Source organism: Labrus bergylta, chromosome 3 (assembly GCF_963930695.1).
Source record: "Labrus bergylta chromosome 3, fLabBer1.1, whole genome shotgun sequence".
Classification (NCBI taxonomy): domain Eukaryota; kingdom Metazoa; phylum Chordata; class Actinopteri; order Labriformes; family Labridae; genus Labrus; species Labrus bergylta.
In genome coordinates this window covers 17,743,260-17,769,046 of record NC_089197.1, presented here as the reverse complement: position 1 = coordinate 17,769,046, position 25,787 = coordinate 17,743,260, and the positions used below count along the sequence as shown (strand labels likewise).

Here is a 25,787-nt window from a genome sequence, read left to right as displayed (position 1 = left end):
GCACACATTGAGCAACACATAAAAAGTTTATCTTGAACATAAGCACACAGCATACAAAAGCATTCCTTTTGAAAATACAATTTGACCCTATGATGTTCATACAACTGCTTTTATTTTTAAATAGGATTTTTCACTGTTGGGAGAAGTTGAAACTGAAAGGCAGACTTCTCTCAGCATTGTACACACACTGGCAGTAAAAGTGAAAAATAAAAACTAAAGTTCAATATACACAACACAAGATAAAAACAAACATTAACTCGTCAAGCTCTTATAATCTGGCATTCATTCATCAGTAAAACTAGAAATGATACATTACAGAGGAAAAGGAAAGAAACACCGGAGCCCTTTGGCATTCAATCACAACGCTCCTCTGACATTCTTTGTTTTTTTTTTTTTTTTTATTGTGTTTTGATTTGCTAGCACCTATAAAATCAAATAGTCAATTAAAAACGTCATTAAAACTCCATGATACTTTGATACCCAGGAATGGCTCGCACAGTCTCCTAATTTCCATTTCAATGAAACGATCTTTGTTTTTGATCTTTTCTAGAGTAAGCAGATGAAGTAGAGACTCATGTTACCGTTTGACTTTGGGTAAACTCAAATATGCAGAAAAAAACCTTGATGAGCATAAAGGTAGTGTTCGTTTCATGTCTTCTATAAAGCATTGTACAGTCACGTTATTTACAGATTCAGTATATTACAGCGCACTCTTTTTTTTACTTTCAGTAGCTTGTTTGGTGCGTTTCGATGCAGTGCTCACTGTCTCTCCTTCTTGGAGAGGGCCCCCTCCCTGTGTCCCTGTGCTTCTGTGACTTATTTATTTTCCTTAAATCGGTTTATGGCAGGTTTTTTGTTTTTCACTGTGAGTGGGTGATTCTGGGGGAAGAAGGGGGCCTTTGTGACGAGAATAGTGATTGAAGATTATTCAGAATCAGGGTGTCAGCAAGATGTTTACAAGACTCCACCGATGAATGCATAGCGTACTTTCTGCAGCGAGTACAACGTTTACCTCTTGTTTGTTACAGTACTGCACCATTGTGAAATGATTCACCCGTTTGAAGGGAAGCTGTTATAAGTTTGGGTTTGTTGTTCTTTGGAGGCACATGGTTGATTTTTAAGGCTGCAGGCAGACATGGAGTGCTGCTTTAAGTCAAAATGGCTTTATGAAGTCCATTTCTGCCTGCAACACTGTGCAAGGTTTCTCTTTTTCTTTTTTTACAGAACACAAAGTAATGCCTGATACCACGCCTCCCTGCAGGGGGACAACAGGGGATTCAACTTGTTAGGGAAAGATAATATTGCTTAAGCCCCCAATCAACCTCTAAGTCGCAGATTCCAACAATTTCTGCGTGTACGATAGCTCATGTTGGACTACTGTCTGTCATTTTATTGTCAAATGTCAAACAAGCGTTCGCTTACTTCAAGCTTTTTGAGCATGGACCTTAATGTTGGTGATGTTGGATGTAAGCAATGTGAACGCAGCTTTGCCAACACAAGTCCATTTTGATCTACATTTAAGCACAGGATACCGGGTGTTTAATAGGCCGACTAAAGACCAACCATTTGACACTGATTAAGATAAGGCCCTGTGTGTTCTTAAGGGCTAACAAGGCTGTGATACATGGGCAGTTTTTGAGGCAATGTTGAGCAGCATTTATTCCCATATCTGCTACCTAGTAGAGGTTGTTGGCCATCGGCTGATTTACAGCACCATAAAATTCCCTGCTCATGCCTTTAGGCAGCAGGTTCATCCCAGATAAAAGACAGGGTCCTGGGCTAAGGCTTGAGCTGCATCATGATATCAGGTCCAGCTTTATTTTTTTTCATTCCAAACTAAAACATCACCCCACTGTTCAAAGCGTTTATAAATATGTTGGAAATGATCCCCATTGCCTCAATGAACTACTAATGGATCAGTTTTGGCAGACTGATTGCTGTCACTGGAGGGAGTCCAGCAGGGGGCAGGAGTGTGAGCGGATGTCATTGTGTTTGTGGATGGCCTGGTCCAAGTCCAGGGGCCGTCCGTTAACACTGACCTCCATACAGCCACTGTAGGGTGCCGACACCAGCGTGGACACCAGAGGGACATCTAAGGGAGGGAAATGATAACATAGCAATTAACCAAGATGGTCTTTGTGGGCGCTTAGTAAAACAATGACTGTGAAGGCACTTTGTGTTTGCTGACAGACTGAAGTCAATTAACATGAATACATGACAACTGTTATCAAAGTGTTTACTTTAGTGAAAACGAAAATGAAATCCTTTAATGTGTTTGCTTTTCAGTTCTGGGAAATTGAGGGCTGTTGTTCCTTATTCGGATTCATCTCCCAGTCGCTGCAGACATCACAATTATAAGTCAATGTTATGGTTTGATATAAAAGTATTTGAGCTACTCATAAATGTTAAGACTTAATCGTCTATTCTCATCAGACACTAGGTTAGATCATTTTTAATTGACTGGAGGAACAAAAAACTTTGGCTGAGATTGTTAATAGTTAGAGATATTTTGGTTATTCACTTGATCAGCACATCTTTTGTGGTTTTAAAGTCTATATACAGTATAAATAAGAAAAAAATCATGTTTTTTGTCCTCTGTATACTTTTTGTTTTCCACCAAAATTGTGTCGACTAAAGTAAAATGCTTTAATATCCCACAACAATGTGCATAGCATGGCCATATACACTTTTTCTGCATACTGTGTTAAATGTTTGTATACATGTCTCAGTCCTCACCAGGTATGCCTCCTATAAAGGTGCTCGACTGTGACAGGATTTCAACAGGTACTTCGGTGCCTTCACTACGTCCAGGGTGCCCGTCGACCAGCAGCAGGGTTTGGTTGCTTGAGATAGTCACCTGGATTTCATGACTATCGCCGTCACACAGGGGCGCAGGAGAGCTGGCAATGATGACATCATCCACAGATACTAGGATGAACTGAAGACACACAGAAGGTCAGCGCGGAGATCACATATACAGTGATAGCAACAGACTACGCTTTAAGTACTCACATCTCGCCATTCTTCAGTGAGGGGATTATAGTTTGCTAGAGAGATGGAGAGAGGGACTCTGTCCTGATAAACAAGTGCAAACAGCACTCCCATTGCAGAGGTTGGACGCAGGATCAACCGGACACTCAAGTTCTGTGATTCTGAAGAGACGGAACAGCCGGTCATGAACTTTTTGAAGAGGCAAATTGTTGACAAAAGAGTAAGAAATGATGGAGGCGGACTAACTGTAAACCCAAACATTGACTAATGACTACAGGAGGAAACAAGTAGGGTCAGTTAAATTACCCCAAGCTCCTAACACACATCAACACACACAAACACAAACCATAGCTGATGTTGAAGAGAGCGAAGCCTGTGCCGGGGTAATACGCTCCAGGATCCTCGGTGCTGAAACACTGCATGTTGTCGTTGGACCGAACAGTTTCCTGTATGGATGTATCTTCACCAGTCAACCACCTCCACTCCTTCATACAGCCGTCTAGACGTGGGTTCACCTAGGCCATGTACATGACAGTTGAACATCTTGTTTTGGGACACACTTTGGAAAACACACAAGCACGTATAAATAAACATACCTGGTTGACGAGGCCGTCTTCTCTAAAAGGGACTCCTCCCACGGTGAGGTTAAGCTCATGCATGCCTTTCTTTAGTGTAAACAGATCACCGTTTACTGCTATCTTCATGACGGCCTCTCTGTCGATCTTAATCACCAGACTCCGGCCCTGCTCCTCCACCGAGATCTGAGACAAAAACAAAGCATTTAAAGAGTTTTCAATGTGCTGATGAAGCTCTGAGTACACAGAGTTATTTTTCTTTTTTAAATGGTGCATGACAAAAACTTCCAACCTTTCTCCACTGGCCATCATTGACAACAGGCCCGCTGCTGGTGACCCTGCTGACTGAACCGTACTTCAACTGTAGCTCCAGCTTCCCATGATGCATTGCCAGAACGATCCAGGAGCTGTTAAGGTGACCTCCGGCAAAGAAGATCACTCCCTCAGGGTCGTAGGTGCGCAAGTCAAACTCAGCTGAAAAGCTAAAAAAAGACAGAAAGAAAGAAAAAATAAGGATATCATAGCAGCAGAAAAAACGTCGAGACACAACTTCTTTCAAAACTATTTTATCTGTTCTCCCTTTGGCAGGCAAACAAAACTGAAATGACTTTTCCCAACAGATGTATTATTTTTAGAACTAACTTGTACAACCTCACAGAGTGACTACTTCTGGTAAAAAAAACACTTTTGCCTTCCACTCTTTCATTCTCAATGGGGTTTACATTGCAAACATGGTAACGCACTGGAACTACAGACGTGGAATGGTACACTTTTCACGAGCATTTTGAAAGTGGAAAACAAAAAGTAACTCCTGGTTTGTAATTATCATTTTCAGCTCATTGATAAATATGTTGTTTTTTTAAAAGGTTTTGATTCCAACGCAATAGCTCAGGTGGTACTAGGAGATGTTGCTGGCACTTGACTGACAGATTGAATGATGTTCCAGAAGAAAAGGAAAATTGCACATACATTTACTGCTGTGCTCATTGTTTGAAAATAAAGCAGTTCTACCGGTACCAAACAGAACGTAAGGCTGTAATTAAGAAACAAAAGCTTGGATCGCTGATGATCTAAAGTTACCAATTCTCTCACCCAGTTTGAATCTTTCGGCGGAAACGCAGCCTCACCACTGGAACGCCACTAAACATGCGACCCAGGTAGAGGGAGCGCGTGTTCTTTTTCAGAGACGGCAACATACAAGGAGTCAGGGGCTGAAAAACACAGACAGAAAACAAACAGGAGATGAAGTTTGCATCTCCTTCAACCAGTTGTGTGTTAAAGAGTAATTAATTTATATAACTACATCACACATCAATAAGGCAGTTTCAATCATTTATAAACCAAAGTGAAAGCTAAACTTAGAAGAGAGCCACAGTTTACGTGTTTCACCTTACAGCTCCTGAGGTCCTGGCCCAGCTTCATGCCCTGACGACCATCGCAGAAGCAGCGGAAACTCCCTGGAGTGTTCAGACACTCCTCTGCACACACACCTGTCTCACACTCATCCACATCTGATGGGCGACAAGTAGGTAGGAGAGGAGAAGCAGGAGGAGAAACGAAAGTTATAAGTGAGGTAGAAAGAGTTTCAGAGAATTGCAGAGTTCATCAAATGTTTGCTCAGCTGAGCAATTAGGCCAAACATTAACTTACAGGGTTTTTAAAAAAAAACATCAGTTTCACAAGCATGCAAGAAGATATCGGACGTCCTTCTTGTCAACATATCAAGGAATGCAAACAACACTTGAGTCGAGTGGTGTTTGACGTTGCCTGGGTGGTATCTACAAGCTCTGTATACGACCCTACAAGGCCATGAGAGGGTTAGCTATAATAAACTTTAATTCTCAGAGGAGGAACACAGAGGTTATGAAAAGTCTGGTTTCCACAGCAGAGAAAAACAGTTCAAATGACTGAATTATGTTATCTTATTAAATACCAAGACAGCATTCTGCTTCGACTTTGCTGATTATAAAAGTGCATGTTGTTGAATGTATATTAAACCATTTCTCTTGCTATGACTTCAGTGGAAAATATAGGATTACATGCATGTTTGTAAATCTTTAGTGTCTATATATTTCAAGGTCCAAATGTTCTTAATCATTTCTCCTGGTTATAGTGTTGTGGTTGTACTAATATTAAGCATGGTGTTTCCAAACCACTGCATGTTAAAAGCAACGCAAGGTTTGCTTTAGGTGAATATGAAAAGTGAGACATATAATCCTTGTTTGTGAATTGTGAGTGCTGCATTTTAGATTGTCTTCATCTGTCAGCGATTTCTACCCAGAACAAGTTGTACATCAAAAATAACACTAAAACAGTAACAATAACATTTATTAACAAATTAAAGGTGCATCACAAGGTCAGTCTGTGTATTTTACTCCTGAACTTTGTCCAAAGGCATAGAGACCCTGACCTGTCACCTACTTATACAGAATCGCTCCGAATGTCTTTGCATTCCTTTCCTGACCCCACAACACAGCTGCATCCAGTCCTGCTGAGGCTGAAGCTGCTCTTCAGTCAGTTCTCATGATCTGATGTGTGTTTTTGTGTGCATACACACTTACCAACACAGCTCTTGGTTTCATTGTCGTAGGCATAGCCGACATTGCACAAACAGTCATAGCTGCCCTCGTTATTTTCACAGCGAGCTGTTCCACACACAACGGGGTCCTCACACTCGTCCACGTCTGAAAAAAAAGACAATCATGTTTTTCAGCAGGGAAGGTCACAATCTGGTGGAAATTTGAAAGTACCAAGAAGAGTAAAATCAACGCTTTAGCTGTTTTTTGTTTCTTTGCTCATTAGTGTTATTATATTGACTGTGCAATCAAACCCGTAAAACAACATAAACCATATCATACAAGTTCAATATGAATCCTATATTTGACTTCTTGTACACTGTAAGTTACACACAACATACAACTTTTTTTTCAGCACTGAAATGCCAATATGTCTTTAGTGAGATTGTGTTTACATTTCTCTGTGGTGTTTTTATGTTAGATGATTTGTAAGACTGCACTCACACTAGGCAATCCGTACCGTGCCCGAGCATGTTTCACCCCAGATCCGTTTGAGTAGTGTGAGTGCTTCGTTCCACTTCCTTGGCCCTGGCACGGTTGTGAAGTGGTGGGCTTTGGCACGGTATAGTTGCTCATGCACAAGCGCAGGTACACAACATGTACAAGAGGTATAATCGATAGACTCAACTGGGATTCCCTTTTTATTTTGAGTCCTTCTGTCTTGTAAACTAAAAATCGCTTTATCACGTGAAAGCCATGCATGTGTTGTATTACCATGTTATGTACAAGACGTAACCGTGCTCAGGTCTGGTTAGTCCTGGAGCAGTGTGACTGCAGGCCAGCGGGGGAACTTTGCCTATTGTGAGTGCGTCCTTCAACACAATATTTATTCTTACAATTATTAATATGTCCCAAGACAGAAACCCACCGACACTGGATCACCACAATGAACACAAACCATGAAGACTTTGATAGTCTAAAGTGATTTCCTAATAGTTCAACTCGAGACTTAGTCAAACGCAGTGGGTTTTATATCAAACTATTGTGGTTTAAGTTGTTAGAAGACGACCATCTATAGTTTGTGGCTTACCATGACACATGTGGCGTCCCACCAGCATGTAGCCTTGGCGACAGGAGCAGCGGTAACTGCCCATGGTGTTGTTGCACCCGTGGTCACACCCTCCGTTTCTCTTGCTGCACTCGTCGACATCTGCAATTAGGAGGGTGGTGCGGTCAACGTGAGCACAGGGAAAATCATCATCATGGGCAGTGAACAGCATTATGTTGTTTGGCTGGTGTTGAGATTTCCACCAGAAGTTGAGGATCACATTTTAAAAAGTCTGTGTGGAGCTTAAAGATGAATACTGTTCCAAATGTTCTCCTCAATGTTATATGAATTATTTTAGTACTTTGCTGAATGAATCACAAATAACTGACACTTTATGTCACTGCAGCTGAGTGTTCGGAGGAGTGTGGACTTCCAACGGAAAAGACTCGGTCCAGGTCAAACTGAATCTCTTTTGGTTTCCTCTCACAGTCAGGTGGCAAGATGAGTCACAGTGGAAATGTGTGGAATGGTAGCTGTGCCATAAATCAGAGAAATATGTTTCCCTCTCTCCCTCACAGTGCTTGTGTATATATGATGTGTGCTTTCCAGTTCCTATGTAAAAAAAACCTAATATTTGTTGCATTTCATTTCTTAAAAAAAAAAACTTGGTCTCTAACTTAAGATAAGTAAGCATTTCCTCACATCAATAACCAGCAACAAGCTTTGACCTCTACAAGAGACACACACATTCCTGTACGTGCAGTTCATATTGACCTGCCACTCCATTAACACATCGTTAACAACTGCAGCAGCAGCAGTTAGATATTAAATAGACATACTAAAAATGGACTTGTAACTGTAGGATCAAACTGAAACAGAAACACAAGAAGTAGAGGTTCAAGGACAAAAACAACATGAACAAAAAACACAATTATATGACTAATGGCAGTGATGGGAAGTTAAACCTGTCTATCAGTGGCTGGGATGGGACTTGGCTGAGAGAAGCAAGGTCAGAGAGACTATAAAAATCTATCCACCGATGCTGGGAATGACACTGAGTGACGGTGCAAAAAAAAGAGTCAACCTCTGCTGAGCTCTATAGCAGCAGCTATAGAGCTCAGCAGCTTTATTTCCTCTCAGTCTTTCCATAGTGATGACAGTACCTTGCTCGCAAGTGGCTCCGGTCCAGCCTGTAAAACAATGACATAGGAAGTCGCCCTTTTTGTCCTCGCAGCGCACCGTACCTCTGGGATTACAGGGAGAAGGAGAGCACTGGTCTGGAATATCTTGTAGTGTGAGAAAGAAATGAAGACAGAAAGACAAAGTAGAGTTATTATTGCTTGAAAAACTGAGTCTGTCTGGCTGATGAATACAGCAAGTGTACGGTAACTGTACACCGATAGGAGACGGCGGAAGGGCATTTCCTGTGTTCTGTATATCAGGAGTTCAATATAGATAGACGAACGCTGGCTCAGCTTTTCTGTCAGAGATGCCCTAATTCCATCCATGCCAGTCTACCTGTCCTCTAGCTCACAGGAAAACAAGATCAAATGGAAATTGAACTCTCTGTTCACAGTTGTTCAGCCAATCTCTCTCTTTAAAAAAAAAAAAAAAACCCATGAACTTTCACTTGCAGGCTTGTGTAAGTGAGCACATGTGAAAATCTTTTCTCTCCCCACAAAGTTTCCTTTTCCTAGCAGACAAGTCTGGACATGTTAGCTGGAGCAGAGAGAGGGAGAGAAAAGGACAGTGTCAGGAGAAAAATGAGGGGAACAGGAGAGAGATAAGCTTACATGTGAAACAAAGAGCCATCTGGTTTGTACTGTGGATTTGAATTGCTAAATTTAGAGGGGTTTTTTTCCCCACAGATATTTAAATTTTTCCCATCATCACTTAAAGCTTTGGCATATCTACACTGACAACATTCTCACACTTGTCGATACATTTGAACAACCCAAGGGAAATAAATAGTATCATCAATTACGTTTTAGAGACAATTTCCAATAGCTAGTGAACACTTACAAGAAGCAATATATGGAACCATCGAAAAGAAACAGTTTCCAACCAAGTGCTGATACCAGATTTGCAAAAGAGATTCATCAAGTTTGAGTGAACAAATTCATATTAAATTAATGTACGTTTAAAGGAAGAATGGGTGACATGTTACACATAAATAGAGCAGAAATCAAGTACGGTATATCCTCTGTAAATGTCTCTTAAAGTCATGACTGTCAACAATGAGTGAGAAGCCTGAGTCTCGCCAGCTGTATTGTTGTCAGAGCCGTGTTTACGTCATGTTTACATGGACGGCCTTGCATATAAAGCTGTTTTAGTCAAGGACTAGAGAAATGAAGATAGAACATATCCTACTCACTGTTTATTTGGATGTCACGTAAGTGCAATATGAAGCTATGAGTTAGCCAAAGTTTGCTAACATTAGCCTGCTAACGCAACAATGGAGGCCACAGGCAATCTCAAGCAAATGACTATTTTTTCCACCGCTTGCCAATAACGGTGCTTGAATTATGGTGCGTTCTAATTGGTAACTCCTTAGTGCGAACGCGAGTGGAGAGGGGTTGGAGGTGTCGCCAAACAGAAGTTTGTTTTGGTTAAATGCTGCAGCTCGAGGGGCGACACCTACTGGATCGAAAAGTATAAAGACAAATATAAGACAAACATCTGTAATAGCACTGAAATAAATGTGAATGATTCCTTTTTCACAGCAACATCAAGTCCTTTTTATTCATTTAAGCTAATAGTTGAACAGCGTCAGTTGTTCTCAACATGTGAAAAAATGCTTTTCATCCCTTTTGGTGATAACATATAAGTGCAAACTGTGTAAAGGACAAGCCCAATACTTTGAAAATAAAGTAATGAGGATCAAGTTGCCCAAAGATCCTTGCTCATATAGAAGGGACTATGGACAAGCTGGCAAACAGCAACAGCCTCACTTTTTTTTCCCTCAGCCTAAATTTTAGAGGTCCTTTAACAGCACATCAAATTTTAATTTCATTTAATAAATCACACCTTGCGGGCTACAGCAAAGACGATTTGGATAGGGTCTCTTAGGTTTAGAGAGCAGCAACTACTTTTGTCGTATATATGCTAGAGAATGGGTGAATGTGTTTATAATGGCTCTATTTTTAGTTAAATGCAGAATAAAGAACAGAAACAGTCAGGAGGGAAAAGAATAAAACACAGCCTGCTTAGCTCACAACAAAGTCAGATTTTGGTATGTGCAAATATGAAGATAATATCCTCCTGAACATCTCTTGCTTCTAATAGGGCATGCAAGTAAGGTCTGACGAATGGAATTTGTGGTATTTCATGATCTGCATTAAAAGCAGTACAGGAGACAGATGGGCAGAGATTCGAGCGAGAGATAAAAGGAGAGAGCTGGTGAGACAGATAGTGTGTGCTGACAGATGAAAAGTGGTTAAAAAAAAGAAAAGAAAAGAGCTGTCGTGCCACGATGCTGCAGCTGAGTCATGGAAACCCCCCCTTGAGGTTTCTCGGCCAATAGCAGCGAAGCCGGGTCGCTCCTTGTATCCTGATGCAGCAGAATTCCTGTGCTCCACTCACGTCAAACTATTCTGCCACGTCATGAAGGAGCTGGTGCAGTCACCCAGTGAGAGTGCCTGTGAGCTAGTATGTGACGACTGAAGGGGTGTGTCACTCATTCACCAATGTGCAGCATCACTTGAGCAGAGTGCTGCATTGTTACTCATAGATTCCTGGGCTAACGCACACATCTACTACACTTACTCTACTTCAAAGTCACAGGTTAGGTGCGTCACGCTGCAAAATCTGACTTGGAGGAGCCAAAGATCTTCACCACCTGCTCATCATCTTTCCTCTCTACCTTTTTGTGAAGCAGAGCAGTGATACTGCAGTGCAGTCCTGCCTGCACTACAACCCTCTGCCTCTCTCTTGATGTAACAACAGTTCGATTTTCAAATGCAATGAACACATCTTGAAATGAGCCACCATGAAAATTATAAAGTATTCTTACTGTGGACACATGTAATCAGATCCTGCTTCTTCTTTTCAGCATCTCCAAACCTTTCCACACAGGCTACATTGAGGTAGAAAAAAGACATTCAATGTAAGATCATGTAAAAATGTAATCTGTCGTCTGGCTGTTTTGAGTACAGGTGAAGAGTTTAAGACAGAAATGATAACTTACCTAAATACTTGGGATAGAAGTAGTCCTAAATGAGGGAGATAGATGAAAACAGACAGGGATAAAGTTAAACAGTCATCCAAACAGAGCAAGATCATTTAAATAAATATACATATATATATCAATGGTTCCATTAATACTTGACAAAATCAAGGATATGCTTTTATTTTATAGATAAGGGCGTTAAATACAACTCAAACAATCATTAATTTTGCCTTGGACGTTTAATGTGTGTGTGTAAACTAGTGCCCAGAGAGAGATTACAATATGATTACTCTAATCTCTGTGTTTGTGTTTTCTGTAATGGGTGTCGCCCCTTTGCCAAAGGCTTCCTGGGAATTCTCTGCATTCCTGGTAGTAGTAGCATCCCTCCCACCAAAACAGCAGCAGTAATCGTCTACATTTGGGTCAAAATTTGGGGAGTTTTGGCTCCTGAGGCACAGACAATGCAGTAGAAGCCACAAGCAGCAGGATGAGCTGAAATAACTAGTTTGGGGCTATTGAGCAACATAGCCTTGACTTAACAGCCAGCTATGAAACAGTTTTATCAGCTATCTGCCTCACTTGAGAGGTTACCTAACAAGTGAGTGTGACCCAAAAGTTTGTGTGATTGCGTGCGTTTCAGAGGATTATCACAAGTATCCAGGGACACCCCACTCTTCCTCTCTCTGCAGAGCCAGGAAGCCGCAGCAGGAGGAAATGCAGAGTCAGAGACGAGCCCTTTTAGAATGAATAATGCAGCCATGAATGAGACTGCAGCTTTGTGGCACGGCATGAAATAAAAATATATACAGCCTCACAAACTCAACGCTGCTTGTGGTGTGCATCCAGCTGATTCAAACCCAACTGGAAGGGACATCACCTGACACCACCTTTTTCCTCTGAAGTCTGAACCCAGCTCAACTTCACTTAATCCTCCCTCCCACAGCTGTCATGATGTCTCTTCATTTGGCTAATCTTACAAGTAATCACTGAGTCATTGACTGCCTCATCCACTCCGTCTCTACAACGATTTAAAACACTACAGCTTCTAGAGTGACAGAAATTGCCAAAGATAAAATTACAGAAAAACTGACAACAAACACAATTAATTGGTTAATTGAGTCAAATGTCATTTTAAATAAAGCGGCATAAATGACTATATGGAAAATAAAAACGTACAATGTCAGGGTGCACTTGTTGCTGATATATCTAGCCAGCTAACTTCTTAAAAAAGGTGCCGAGCAAGACTCAACAGTCTCCACATACAAGTCTACTGACAGACTTACAAGTCTACACTCTCAGGCAATGAATGAATACACTCTTGACCACATGTTGCACGTTTTCTGACACATTACATTATTTACACCTCTCAGTTTTTTTTTTGCATACTCAGCACATGTAGTGCGTTTGCAATAGGCTTATGTATTGACATGGATGCAAAGGTTAATCTGCACGTTCATAAATGCAGACTGCATAAGCGCTAAATATTCCCAAGCAGACACACACACACACAAAGTGTTTCAGTTTGTTTGTTGGTAATCACCAAATAAAAAAAAAGGTAGGCGGGAGCATGAATGCAGATTAGTGACGTTATGTGCACTGCTGCGTTTAAGGAAACATGTAACTTACCACATGTTCATTCTCTTAACGGGAAACTGCAAATGACCTCCCAAAGAGTCCAATCAGATCACACGTATAAGAGTACACACTTACAGCAATACGGGTGTCCAATATAGAGATGGAGAGAAGATATCGATATCTTTGAAAGGAAAACTAAGTCAAGCAGCGGTTCAGCTGTCAGAACAAAACTACAACTGCTGGAACCTATTGAAGCCAAAAGGAACACAACCTCTTTGCACATTTTGTCTCATTAAAAAGGAAGAGTGTCTTTACTTCAAGTGAATTTCATTAACTTAAGCTTAGTCATGATGACTCAAGTCTATCTCAGAAACAAAAAAAATTAAGCAGGCCAAGTCTTTGACATGAGAGTATTGCTGAATGTCACCGACAGCTATCAACACGCTGGACTTATTGGAGCATGAATACTCAGCAGGCCAGATAGTGAATCATTAGTCTACTGTTACATTACAGTCATCAATCTGCAGTCAATATGAGCATGATGTAAACAACGGACCTTGCAGCTTTGACAAAATTCAGTGTAAAGTGGAATTATTTTGATCATTACACCAACTTTGTAGTAGCCTACTGCAGTATCTTAAAGTAGATGATGCCAGATGAAGGTGTGGTGGCGTAGTGTTGTTTAAAAAAAAAATGGAGAAACCTGCACACAACCTTTTAGTTTGATTTGGTGCCACAACATCCAATATACTCACCGTCTCCGGGTCGTTTTCGAACACTTCTCTGGCCTCCTCTTTGGTGCACTTTTCTTCAACACACTCCCTCTCCAAGTGCCCTTGCTTCGTCTCCTCGAAAACTTGATTTGCTCTCCGGTGTCTGCTCAGAAACTGGTGTGCCTCTTGGGGAGACAGTGAAACTAAAATATAAACAAACAAAAAAAATAAACAAAAAAAATACATGAATTAACACACAAGAGCAAGGGAAGGTCAAACAAAACTCAGTGTTAGGCAACATCTGAGGTCCTGGAAAACAAAAACATTTCAGCACGGTTGCGAAACATGAATGACGCTGTGGCATGCATCATCAACCAACCTAAACACAAATGTCAAAAAAAAAAGGGGGACTTAGCGAGCTAGCTAGCCACCTAGCATGGTAAGTGTTTACTTACTGCTGTCGGACCAGCGGACCACCAGCAGGATTAGCAGGGCTGCTGCTGATGAAAGGGACTTTGTCGGGGTCAACCGCATTGTTTGACCGCTGTGTCTTGCACCAAGCTTCAGAAACTTTCTCCTTTTACCCCCCTCTCCGTCTCCCCCCCCCAAAAAAAATCCTTCAATGTCACTTGCTGCTTGCACCAAGTCGAGGCTAACGACACAGCGAAACACTGCAGGTATTTTCTCAGGTACTCCCGAAAAGGCTGATCTGAAATCACTGCGGTGCACCGTCGTGTCCTAAACTGTCTTGTTCACCACTCCGGGCATATGAAGCTTTTTCCTTATCCTTTTTGTTTTTTTTTGTTGGTTTTTTTTTTCTCCCGCGATTCAGCTCGTCCCCATTGCGGTGTGCACTTTATTTGTGACCCCTCTCGCTTGTGTCTCTGTCCCGGACTGTAGTCTCCACTCTGCGGAGAGGAAGACTTCACGCCTTCAGCTGCTTCAGGAGGGGGAGTAGCCCTGAAAAGTGCAGGCAGGAGTTTGTAGCGATGCAGTCCTCAGACACCTCTCCTTCATCCCTTCCCTCCTCTTATGTGCGTGCGTGTGCGTGTGCGTGTGTGTGTGTGTGTGTGTGTGTGTGTGTGTGTGTGTGTGTGTGTGTGTGTGTGTGTGTGTGTGCGTGCAGCAAGTAACACACCGAGGGTGAAAGCTTAAATTAAAGCTCAGTACGCAATGGGCTTTATTCATCACAGTACTGTTTGCGGTATTTTTCTCCAGCCTGCGTGGTAAACCAACTAACTACTACTTTTACCCCGAGTACAATACTGTATAGGGTACAAGTAGCCTAATAATACCCTGAACTCTCCGATTCAAGTTTATTTTCTACGGAAGACGATTAGGGCCCCTGGAAAAAAAATTATTTCTCAGAATTCTAAATAAAAAGTCAGTTCTGAACCCACTCCTTTTTTTTTCTCCCACCAGTGGCCCTAATCCTCTTCCATAAATGTCCTGCATTCACAATCGTAATATTTATATCTTGAATGTAGGCCTACTGGAATAGAAGTGTAAGGTAGTGAGAGAATGACGATGTTCAAGTAAAGTACAAGAAGCCTACCTCAAACTTTGTATAAAAACTTGTGTGAGTAACTCCTCTAATTTTGAGATAGACCTATATGTATTCATGAATTTATTGTCTTTCCCACAGTAACCCACAAAAATACAATTTAGTGTAGGCTATAAAATAAACTTGGAATGTTACATGTTTAATGGCCTACCTGTGCTCTTAGTTGTCAACAATATTATAGTGATAATGATGAATTTTTAGTGTACCAATGACTAAAACAGTAGGCTGTCTCAGTCAAAACGCATTCCTTACAGCAACTCTTTATGTGTTTAAAAAAAAATGCATTACCATATTTCTGAGTTCTGAGATTAGTTTTTGTAGAGGTATTAAGTATTATTATTTCAATTCTGACTGTTCTGCTTTATATTGTCAATATAAAGTTCTGCCTTTGATGATTCAAAGTGCAGCATGCTACAGTTAATGACATAAACTGCAGATAAACAAATTCTTAGGAACAGAGCTTCATACTCAACATTGGTGGTGAAATCAGAGCTTACTGAAATTACAAAATCTCCTTCCAAGTAGTTTTTCTTTCTGTTTTGTTTGTCATGATCTTGTTTGACCTAACATCTGTTTTAAGAGTTTCAAATGCTATTTGGGTTCCACTTGTGTTTCCTCTGTATTCCCTTTTGAGTTTCTAGGCCAGTATGCTAAATTTTATCACATGTTTAAATATTCTATTTGTTTATGAGACAAAATGGAAGGCCCAGCTGATAACATTTAGGGAATCTTGAATTATTATTGATAATAGATATTGTAAAGATTCTGAAAGTTTAAATCATGTCTGTCTCGTTAAATATTAGATGTTGTAAATGCTTAACAGTTAAAAAATATTGGAAAAATATGTTTACATATTGGAACATGGTGGTGTCCCACTGCTATCCATTGCTACTAAAACCTCTAAATGACTGAGAAATACCGTGATATTAGAGGCAAACACACCTATTGTTTTGTACATTTTTGCTTAGCCTGATTGTTGTATGATCAAGGTCTTAGGACACAAGCAGCAACAAGCAGAAACCTTATTTTTGAATACCTCAAGGGAGAAATGTTGGCAGATTAATGATGACATGTAACCCTATCCATTAAGGATGCTTTGACAATTTTTATTAAAACAAACATAGAACAAAGACAACAGTGAACAACTACATTTAAGTTATATATTAAAGATGGCTTATATACAAGATGCATTCTGAACATGGGACAAGAAGGAGATCCTTGCTGACGAGGACAAACACTGAAGTTTGATGCAAGGTGTATTCATCTTTTGACAAGAATAATGGGTTCTAGGACCAAAAAACGATACACCAGGTTTTTAAAATGTTTCTTAGATGATGCGATACCCGAGGCAGACTGACCTTGAATAATATATCAAGTTACAAACAATAAAATAAACAGATCTGGATCCTGCGCCTTAGCTTTCTTGCCAATCAACCAACAACCACAGCAAACAGGATTTAGAGATAGTCCCACGATTCAGCAACAGTCATAAAGATGCAGGTGGTCCCAGAGCCTGGTCAACAGTGACCATTTGTTTACTTTTTTCTACACAAATAAAATCATCTCTCGCCCAAAACAGGGAATGTGTGCTACAGAGCTCAGCTCCTTTTAAGAGTTTCCTACAAAGCAATTGTTTCACTGCAACAAAGTGCTACAACTACGTCATTGAACCATTCAGCTTTTTGACTAGCTCACTGGCAAGTCAGCTTTCGTTGTGCTTCACTAATGAAAGAAAAAAACCTGCTCCCAGGACAGGAACAATAATACTGTATGGATAAAAAGATAAACAGAAATTGAACCATCACAGAGAGTCGACAAAAACGACTGTAACAATCTAGCTCTATCACTTCTTCTTGTCACTTCCCTCTCATCCCCATCCTGCTTCTTGTCTTCTCGCAACCTCTATATCTCTCTTTCCAAAATTATCTAAGAAGTGGCCGCTGTGGGATGCTGCCTCCTGTGACGTCTTTTTTTTTTTTTTTTTTTTTTTTTTGATAGCTTGTTAATTAGGGTCACTTTCTGTGAGGATTTGCAGCCTCAGGGTTGCTCTCAGGAGCAGAAACAGGAGGACAGGAATGGGACTTAATGCTGTTATGTTTGCTGAGAGCCTCGTCGAAGTCCAGCTGCTTGCCGCTGATAGTGATGTCCATGCAGCCGTGGTAAAACGCTGACACGGGGGTGGCAGGTAACGGGACATTGTCTGTAGAGTGAGCCAGAGAGAGAAAGAGAGAGAGATTATGGTTACTTTAGCATTTGTAATACCAAGGCTACTAGAGGCAACACAAAGAAAACACACTTACATTTGAAACATAAGTAGAACACAAAAGTTCAAGACTTTTGTGAAGTTTACGATCACAGCGAGATGTTGTCTATAGGCTTTTGGGGAAGTATTTCTCCAACTTTTGTATGGATTGCCTGAAATTGAGTTTAGAATCTGTGTCCTCCATAGGATGAATTGTCAAGCCCTCAAGCTTTCATCTAGCGCCATCATCTGGTCAAAAATATAAATTGTAGGGTCACTGGTTTAGATCAGTTGGTAGAGTAGGTGCCCAATTTACACGGGCTGAGTCCACGATGAAGCAGCCCGGGGTTTGACTTTCTTTGGAACTAGTCCTCCAAGCAGGAGGACCGGGTTTGAGTGCGACCTGTGGCTATTTTTGTGCATGTCATTCCCAATGCTCTGTTCCTGATGTCCTATTTTAACCACTTTTCAAATAAAGGCTAAACCCCCTCCAAAAAAAACTACTATTTGTAATACAATATTGTACTTGGGTAAAAGTTTCACTACAATGAAGAGGATATTCCATTTTTATTTGGTTGGAGCTTCTAATCATCATTCAGCATTGAAACCCTGCCAGCTAGATCATGACTGTTTGGTGATCGTGTTGAAATGAGATAAATCATCTTGAAGTCATCATGCTGCGGTTACTGACCTGGTACTCCTCCTATATATGTACTGATGGGGTTCTGCATGGTGCTGTTGAGACGCTCCAGCGCCATCTGCAGGCTCTCAGGCATCACGAAGGCGATGCGGGACGAGTTGGCCAAGAGCTGGATTTCTGTCGGAGTCACATTCAGCTGCACTGTCAGCCGATCAGGGTAACACAGCATGAATGAGTCCAATGTGGCAACCAGTTCGCCATCTAGGAACACTTGCAGGTTCTGGAGCAGAGACGTCAACAACATCACATCCTTTAATTGTGCATGTTTGTGCTTAAATGTGTGTACAGTAAAGACATGCAACGTGAAAAAACGTACAGCTTCTTCTTCTCCCTGCGTTACGACAGCCACAGACAGGGGGACTGTGTTGTTTTGGACCAGAGCGAAGAGGACGCCTGTGCTGCTGGATGGGCGTATGTTCATCTTTACATCCACATTCCAGCTCCCAGAATCCCCTGATTACAAAACAAATACACGAACACAAATACATACAGAAGGTCTTTGCCATATTTCAAATGTAAACCTAAATGGAGGTGGCTTTAGGTGTACTCAACTCTTGCAAATATCCTTGAATTTTGCCTAAATGACTTCCAAAGAAACATTCCTTTATACTGCACTTGTGCTGGTCTTCAGTAAAACATAAAATAGTTCTCTATTGAAAACCCACCAGAGCCAACTGGGGCCTTCCTTTTTGGAATTTGACATTCCTTTGTGTATCCTCTAGGTGATAACAGCAATGCAGTAAAAGCCTGCTGCTGCATTTAAAACATGCTCAGAACTGCATTTGGTCTCGCAGCACTGTTACTATAGCTGCTCAATGCTCATAAAATGAGGGAGGAATTTAATGCAGAAGCGATGTTTCCCCGTACGTATGTATTAAGTATAACTTACTCACTGTAGTCATTGTTGAACTGTGCCAGTCCTTCCCCAGAAAAGAAAGAGCCTCGCTCCACATACACAAAGCAGTGTTTACTCTTCCTCTCCTGGATGACCTCTTTTACCCCAGATGCCCCCTGGTTCATTAAGTTCCAGCCCCGGATGCAGCCATCGAGGCGGGGGTTGATCTAATGAATGGATGGAGACAAAACACTGGATTGGAGCTGGTCTAATGCTAACCCCTATTTATCAGTTTAACTTGTAATGTTCATGTTATGATTCTCATTCATCTGCTACATGTGGTCACAGGGACAGAAAATCCTTGTTTGATTGGATTACTTGAGTGTGCATGCTTACAGGTTTGACGAGGTTATCTGTGCGGTTTGGCAGACCAGCGATGTACACCTTGGTTTCTAGTTTGCCATTCACTGAAGTAAAGAGACTCTCAGGGCTGTTGATGCTCATCACGGCTTCCTTGCTGATCTTCACGCTGATGCTGCTCTCCAGTTCATCCACAGAGATCTGAATGCATGTCACACAAACAGTATTAACCTTAGTGTAACTCAACATTAGAGACAGTCATCATCACAACACAATCCACGCTCCATCAGTCCAGTTTATCGATTAGCTTTCCAGTTAGTTATAGATAAACAAGCTGTGTGTGTCTGTAGGAAAATATTGGACTCATGCTTCTTCTTACCACATGCCACTGTCCATCATTGATGAATTTCCCTCCGCTGGTCACTTTGAATGTGTGCTGGTTTTTGAACTGGACTTCAATTCGACCTCCTCTCAGTCCAAGCATGAACCACGAGTCCTGGGATGACTCTGCGTACAAGATAACTCCCTCTGGGTCGAACGTGCGAAAGTCAAACTCTGCTGCAAACCTGAGAGCCAGAAACAAAATGACAGCTGTTGAATATTAAATGTTATGCGCTGCATTGACAACATAATATCATCATCTCTATTTGTACCTCACTAAATGCAATAGGATTAATAAAACTGTTGGATTTTTGCTGACATTAAGAACTGTAGGCAACAAAAGTCCAATACTTGAACACATTTCTGTTCAGAATGATTATCATCACGTACAAAGAACACTTTTAAAGATTTTTGAGAAATGAATGCAAACTAAAGCTTTAATTAAGATTGTACCACAAAACATTAAAATCTCATAAGTTTGTTCGAAGCAGAGATCTCATTACGAGAACTGACCTTTTACCCGGTCAAAAAAAAGGAACTAGATTTTAATGGATGAAATCAGACAGGCAAAGTGCTGACTCATTTCTTTGTTCAAGGACATTTTTCTGCAGAACTCTACTGCGTTGTCTGTATGTTTAGTGAAAAACAAAACATAACTCACAGACTTCTCATCGACTTACAGTCACTAACATGGATTGTACCACTTCTTCATTTATGGATGCGTTTGATTCTATAAGTTGAGAACTTGCAGACAGAAGTGAAAAACATGACTGAGTTTGTCAATGTGAAAATGTATGTTCAGTGGTTTTGCGACAATCGCTGAGAGTAAATCATTTTTGAAAGAGAAAGAAGAAGCTGCAGTAAGATTTTCATTTATTTCCCCTTTATTCTAAACTAATGTTTTAAAGGTCAAGAATAACTTTTTATTTGATTATTCTTGTGATGGTATAATGCAGTGCACGTTGTATCTGTGTAAGATGGGATACAACACGTGTGTGCGTGTGACAGACTCTCACTTTGTGTTCTCTGGTAGACGGAAGCGCAGATAGATGACAGGAAGGCCAGCGAACTGTTCCCCCAGGTAGAGCATCTCAGGGTGTTTGTAGTCGTACAACTCCACACACACAGGGATATTTTCACAGTATCGCTTATCCTCTCCCAAACGCAGACCTACGCGACCATCGCAGTGGCACGCATAGCTGCCCACGGTGTTGAAGCATGTCCCATCGCACACATTAACCTCGCACTCGTCTACATCTGCAACAACAGGGAAAACATATTGATGCAGTCAGTCAAGATACATCGTCTAAGTGAGTGATATAATTATTATAACATGTTTTCCATCAATCAGAAGTCTCACCGTTGCAGGTCTTGGAAGTGAAGTTATATTTGAACCCTGAGGGACACCGGCACTCATACATGCCCGGTGTGTTGACGCATTTAGCAGGTTGTGCACAGATACTCGAGTACAAGAGGCATTCATTGATATCTGAAAAAAAAAACAGTCAATGGAAGTTGGAAAAGGTTCAATTGTCTAGTGAGATTATTGATATGAGCTGTGTCGGTCCTCAATAATGAAACAACAAAGGAATTTCAACTACATAGGGTAAAACTGAAAATGCAATTAAAATGATTAAAAGGGAAAAAAAGGGGTCAAGTCACGAGATCTGGGTCCCTTTAAAGAGCTCTATCGCTGCCAAAGAACATTTCAAAAAGGATGAGCAAATGGACTGTGCTGACTCATTCTGATGTTTGTCAAGACTTTGTCCTCAACAAACTTGTAGATAAACACTGATAGAACTGCCCACACAGAATTTGACAGATCCAAGCATCTACTCGCTATGAGCAGGTTCAATCAGCACTGTCATATGAGAGACACGAGACTGGTGGTCTGTCAACAGCATAAAGAGATGGACGGTCTTTTCATGCAGTAAAATCTTTTCACATTCTGTTTCACACGAGTTCACCTCAGGTCAGCTTTAGAAATAACAAATGCTTCAGCCCCTGAGGACACCAGCTGGGTTTTAAAGTGCATGGGGTTCCTTTCGTCCATATGGATAAATATAAAGGAAGCTACAACAAAGAATAATGCACTGTATAGAAATGTGTTTACTCAGCTGCCTTGGCCCTTTTCTATTGGGACATGATGTCTTCACATAATGTGGGATGTTAGCCATTACTTCACATGCACACCAAGAGAGAAGATATAACCGTCCCTTTCTGTCTTCCAGTGGTACTCAAATGCACTGAAAGTTCAATTATATGAAGCAGTAAAGACTGTGAAGCCTTTAACAATAACATCAGAGTCTTACCCACACAGTTCATCAGAGTCTTACCCACACAGTTCATCAGAGTCTTACCCACACAGTTGATCTTGTCAGTGATGTAGTAGCCCTCTTCACACATACAGTGGAAACTGCCGGGGAAATTTTTACACTTTTGGTTACATCCGGCTGGAAATTCAGGATCTGAACACTCGTCGATGTCTGCCCAGAAATGAAAACATATCAGCAGGCAGGTCAGCCATATAAGAGGGTTACATTTATTAGTTGTTTGGTTGAATTAATTTAAAAAAAAATCAAAATGTATACAGGATGTAAGGCATAAGCCATTATGTTTTAACCTTTTTTAATTAATTTTGAATCCCAGTTGATGTGTGAGAGTACCTTTTTTGATTTCACTTTTAACATTTCCCACTTGACGTGTCAGAACTCACCATCTTCACAGCGTGGCCCTTTCCAGCCAGGCTTACACACACATGTGAAGGAGGCCTGACCATCCACGCAGCGCTCTGAGCCCTCCTTATAGCATGGATACGGCGTGCACTGGTTACTAATTTCTGCACATACACACACACACAACATCAATTGATAGAATCTGGAAATCAATCAATGGATTAAAGCATAACAACATGAGTAGCTAACCTTTATACACCTTTAAAAAAAAGTACATAAATTGCAGACTTTTTTTTCACCAAAAAGCCCCCTCACCTTTCACACATGTGCGCAGGTCTGATGGGATGGCAGAATCTGAGTTCTGACTTGGTATGCCCACACGGTGTGAACCCAGACATGCTGCAACAACAGAAAAGTTAGAAAAAGAAAAGTAATACTACAACATAAGAACAAGCATAACTAAAACCTGCAAACTTACCAACATATTTGGGGTAGAAGTACTCCTAAATGAAACACCAAACAGATGAAAGAACAGGCTTTATTCATGTTTGACATTAAGAACAAGAGGGTACAACCAGATGAGATCGTGCAACAAGGGAAATTACAGCCAGCTGTTTTTGGAAAAAATGGTAACGCCAGTAAAACATCTGGATATATCCAGATGTTATTCAGAGATCAGCTATTCTTACCGTCTCGGGCTGGTTCTCAAAGATCTCCCTGGCCTCCTCCTTGTTGCACAGCTCCTCGATGCACTCCCTCTCCAGGTTGCCCTTCTTGCTCTCCTCAAACAGCGAGTTTGCTCTCTTGTGCCGGCTCAGGAACTGGGAGGCTGTGGTCTGGCTCAGGACTAGAACAGACACAGATGCAGACATATGCATAAATCACACACTCGTCCAAATGCATTATGTACACTTCCATTGTGAGTGAGGTTTGCTTGCAACTGCAACAACCAGAGGCCTCTTGTTAATATGCAGTTTACTATCTTAGTGTTTCTCTCACACATGTGGTTAGGATACGCAGGCATAGGCAGCTACAATATAATAACACATGACAGATCCCAGCAGGAATGCCAGTGGCTGATGAAGCTGCTGCATGCATGGGCAAAGTGGACAATTACTATGAGTTGGCCTGAAAAAAAAGGTCATTGCGAAATCGTTATTTCCCAGAAATGACCCCTTCTGGTCGCAACAAGCAGCTCGTATGAACCACGGTGTACAAAGGAGTCGTGACCCCTCTCACTATCGGCTCCCTGTGCGCTGCTGCTGTCACGTCAACGCTGTTTTTTAAAGTCCTGGCTGTTCACATTCACGTTGAGAGCTGCTCTAAATCTGGGGTAGCCTACTGACAACAAATAGTTTGTAACAGGCCATTCCGTGAATTACTTCACTACGTAGGGTTCAAAGTGTAAAACCACACTTGCATACTTACATCGATAAGCATCGACGAGCGTCACAAGAAACACGAGACAAGCCAAGGATTCCCCAAGTGCCCGCTTCTTTCTCCACATAGTCGAGCTGTTTCTTCCTGCTAGGCCAAGGTTCTGGCTCTGAGTAACGCCTGGCTGGCTGCGTACGAGTCCGTTAGAGGGGGAGAAAAACTTTATTCTTCCCGAAAGTGTTTTCGTCGGGAGGGGAGGAGTGGCGGGGGCCGCCAGGAGAGCAGATCCAGAGGGGGATGAGGGGGAGGCAGCTAGGGAGCGCTGCTTACACGCTGAGCGACACTTCTATTGTTTACTTACACGCCAACTTGTTGATGCTCTGGCTGAACTGATGCAGAAAATGGGTTTTTCTGAATACAATACACGACAAGAAGGCCCGGAGCACAAAGGATATGGAGTTAGATCAGTCTCAAATATTCACAAATGCACACAGAAGGATTCACAAATGTATTTCAATGCACACACAAATATATTTCATTCTATATAAATGTAAAACAAATCCAGAAATAATTAAAAAAAAAGATTCACAAATGTATTTCAATGCAAACACACACATATATTTCATTTTATATAAATGTAAAACAAATCCACAAATAAAAAAAAACAAGATTCACAAATGTATTTCTGGTTCACACACAAATATTTATAGTTTTGTATATATGTAATAGAAATCCACAAATATATAAACTGTTCAGTCTGCATTTACAAACTGTGTCTTTTTGTGAACCTCATTGCATTTGTGTGTGGGATTTTTGAGACTCCCCTGCACATGAAATATATTTGTGAATCCTTCTGTGTGCATTTGTGAATACTGAGACTGATCTAACTCCATAAAAGGATGTCTGGGAGTGTCAGACACACACAGACACACATGCACTCACACACACACATAAAATAAATCAAAGTGATGAACAAGAAATGCCAATGTTTCAAACTGACAGGTGGGCTATGACGTTCAGCCAGTATTTTCAATAATAAACTGACCTTCAAAGTTAATACTTTTATTTCTAGAGAGGGAGAGTTGTCTTAGCATCACTTCTGCTGAAGGTTGTTAAAGTTGTGCTGATATTCAGTAGGACAGCATGACCTCTGCTGCAATATTTCCTGCACAGCGGTCAGAAAACAGACAACAGACCAATAAGGCTTAAAGTAAATGTATAGCCAATCAGTTTGCTTCATTTTTTAAGATTATGTTTTAGAAAAGAAAATGAAGGACAAAATAGGGATGGCCTGCATTTGGGGGTGGTCATAGGGATTGGACAGATTCGATCCAATATCTGTATCGGGTCGATATTGATGTGATTTAAATGGACTATATATATTGGACTGACGGCACCTATCCACATCACAGATTAAGAGAGATCGTTGGGCATTTTTTTCAGCTTGCACCGTCTCGCTTTAAAGACATTCAGACTGAACTGCAAGTGCCCACGAATCGTCTTCATCAAGACGTTCAGACAAGATGATACGATGGAACAGCTCCCTATTTTCAACTGAAGTGCAAGAACTGTAGCTGGTTACAATTCTTTGCGCTTGAATAAGAAATGTTTACTACAGCTCTGTGTATCCATACACTTAACATAATACCAACAATAACAATATTAATATGTTAAGAAAAATGATCGGAATCAGTATTGGTATCGATACATATTTATCGTGATCAGATCAGAACTGAAAAAAAGTGTATCGCGCATCCCTAGTCATATCAATTATTGTCAATGCGCTGTTATAGCCTACTTAATATCAGAAGCCTACTCTTGGAAGGTCTTTTGTAAAAACAGATGACTTAGTTGGAAATATTTGTTTTTTTAATATTATATTATTATTAATATAACTGTAAACTACCAAGCATACAGTCAGTCATCCTCCTTACCATCTCCACGGCCTTGCCCCGCCCCCCACTCCTCCGTCCAACACTGGTCTGCTCTCCATGCACCACGCCAATGTGCGGCTTTCGGGCGCAGAGCCTTCAGTGTGGCAGCCCCCACCCTTTGGAACTCTCTCCT

The 25,787-nt window shown here is 41.1% G+C and overlaps 2 protein-coding genes across 2 annotated transcripts; both read right to left on the bottom strand.

The window, feature by feature from the left end:
• Positions 1–7: 7 nt before the first annotated feature.
• Positions 8–14,604, bottom strand: gas6 (growth arrest-specific 6). Its single transcript, XM_020635896.3, has 15 exons — positions 14,042–14,604; positions 13,629–13,789; positions 11,317–11,341; positions 11,143–11,205; positions 8,294–8,416; positions 7,173–7,292; positions 6,128–6,250; positions 4,956–5,077; positions 4,659–4,777; positions 3,859–4,048; positions 3,588–3,752; positions 3,338–3,506; positions 3,013–3,152; positions 2,737–2,938; positions 8–2,092 (listed from the first exon to the last, which is right to left on the bottom strand). Exons 1-15 carry the CDS (start codon positions 14,118–14,120, stop codon positions 1,941–1,943), a joined length of 1,953 nt encoding a protein of 650 aa, XP_020491552.2. The 5' UTR covers positions 14,121–14,604; the 3' UTR covers positions 8–1,940.
• Positions 14,605–16,235: 1,631 nt separating this feature from the next.
• Positions 16,236–23,992, bottom strand: pros1 (protein S). The gene is made up of 14 exons (XM_020635922.3): positions 23,772–23,992; positions 23,033–23,190; positions 22,822–22,846; positions 22,659–22,742; positions 22,385–22,507; positions 22,029–22,154; positions 21,029–21,157; positions 20,685–20,925; positions 19,667–19,853; positions 19,324–19,488; positions 18,986–19,154; positions 18,409–18,545; positions 18,084–18,312; positions 16,236–17,350 (listed from the first exon to the last, which is right to left on the bottom strand). Exons 1-14 carry the CDS (start codon positions 23,848–23,850, stop codon positions 17,163–17,165), a joined length of 2,040 nt encoding a protein of 679 aa, XP_020491578.1. The 5' UTR covers positions 23,851–23,992; the 3' UTR covers positions 16,236–17,162.
• Positions 23,993–25,787: the final 1,795 nt, after the last annotated feature.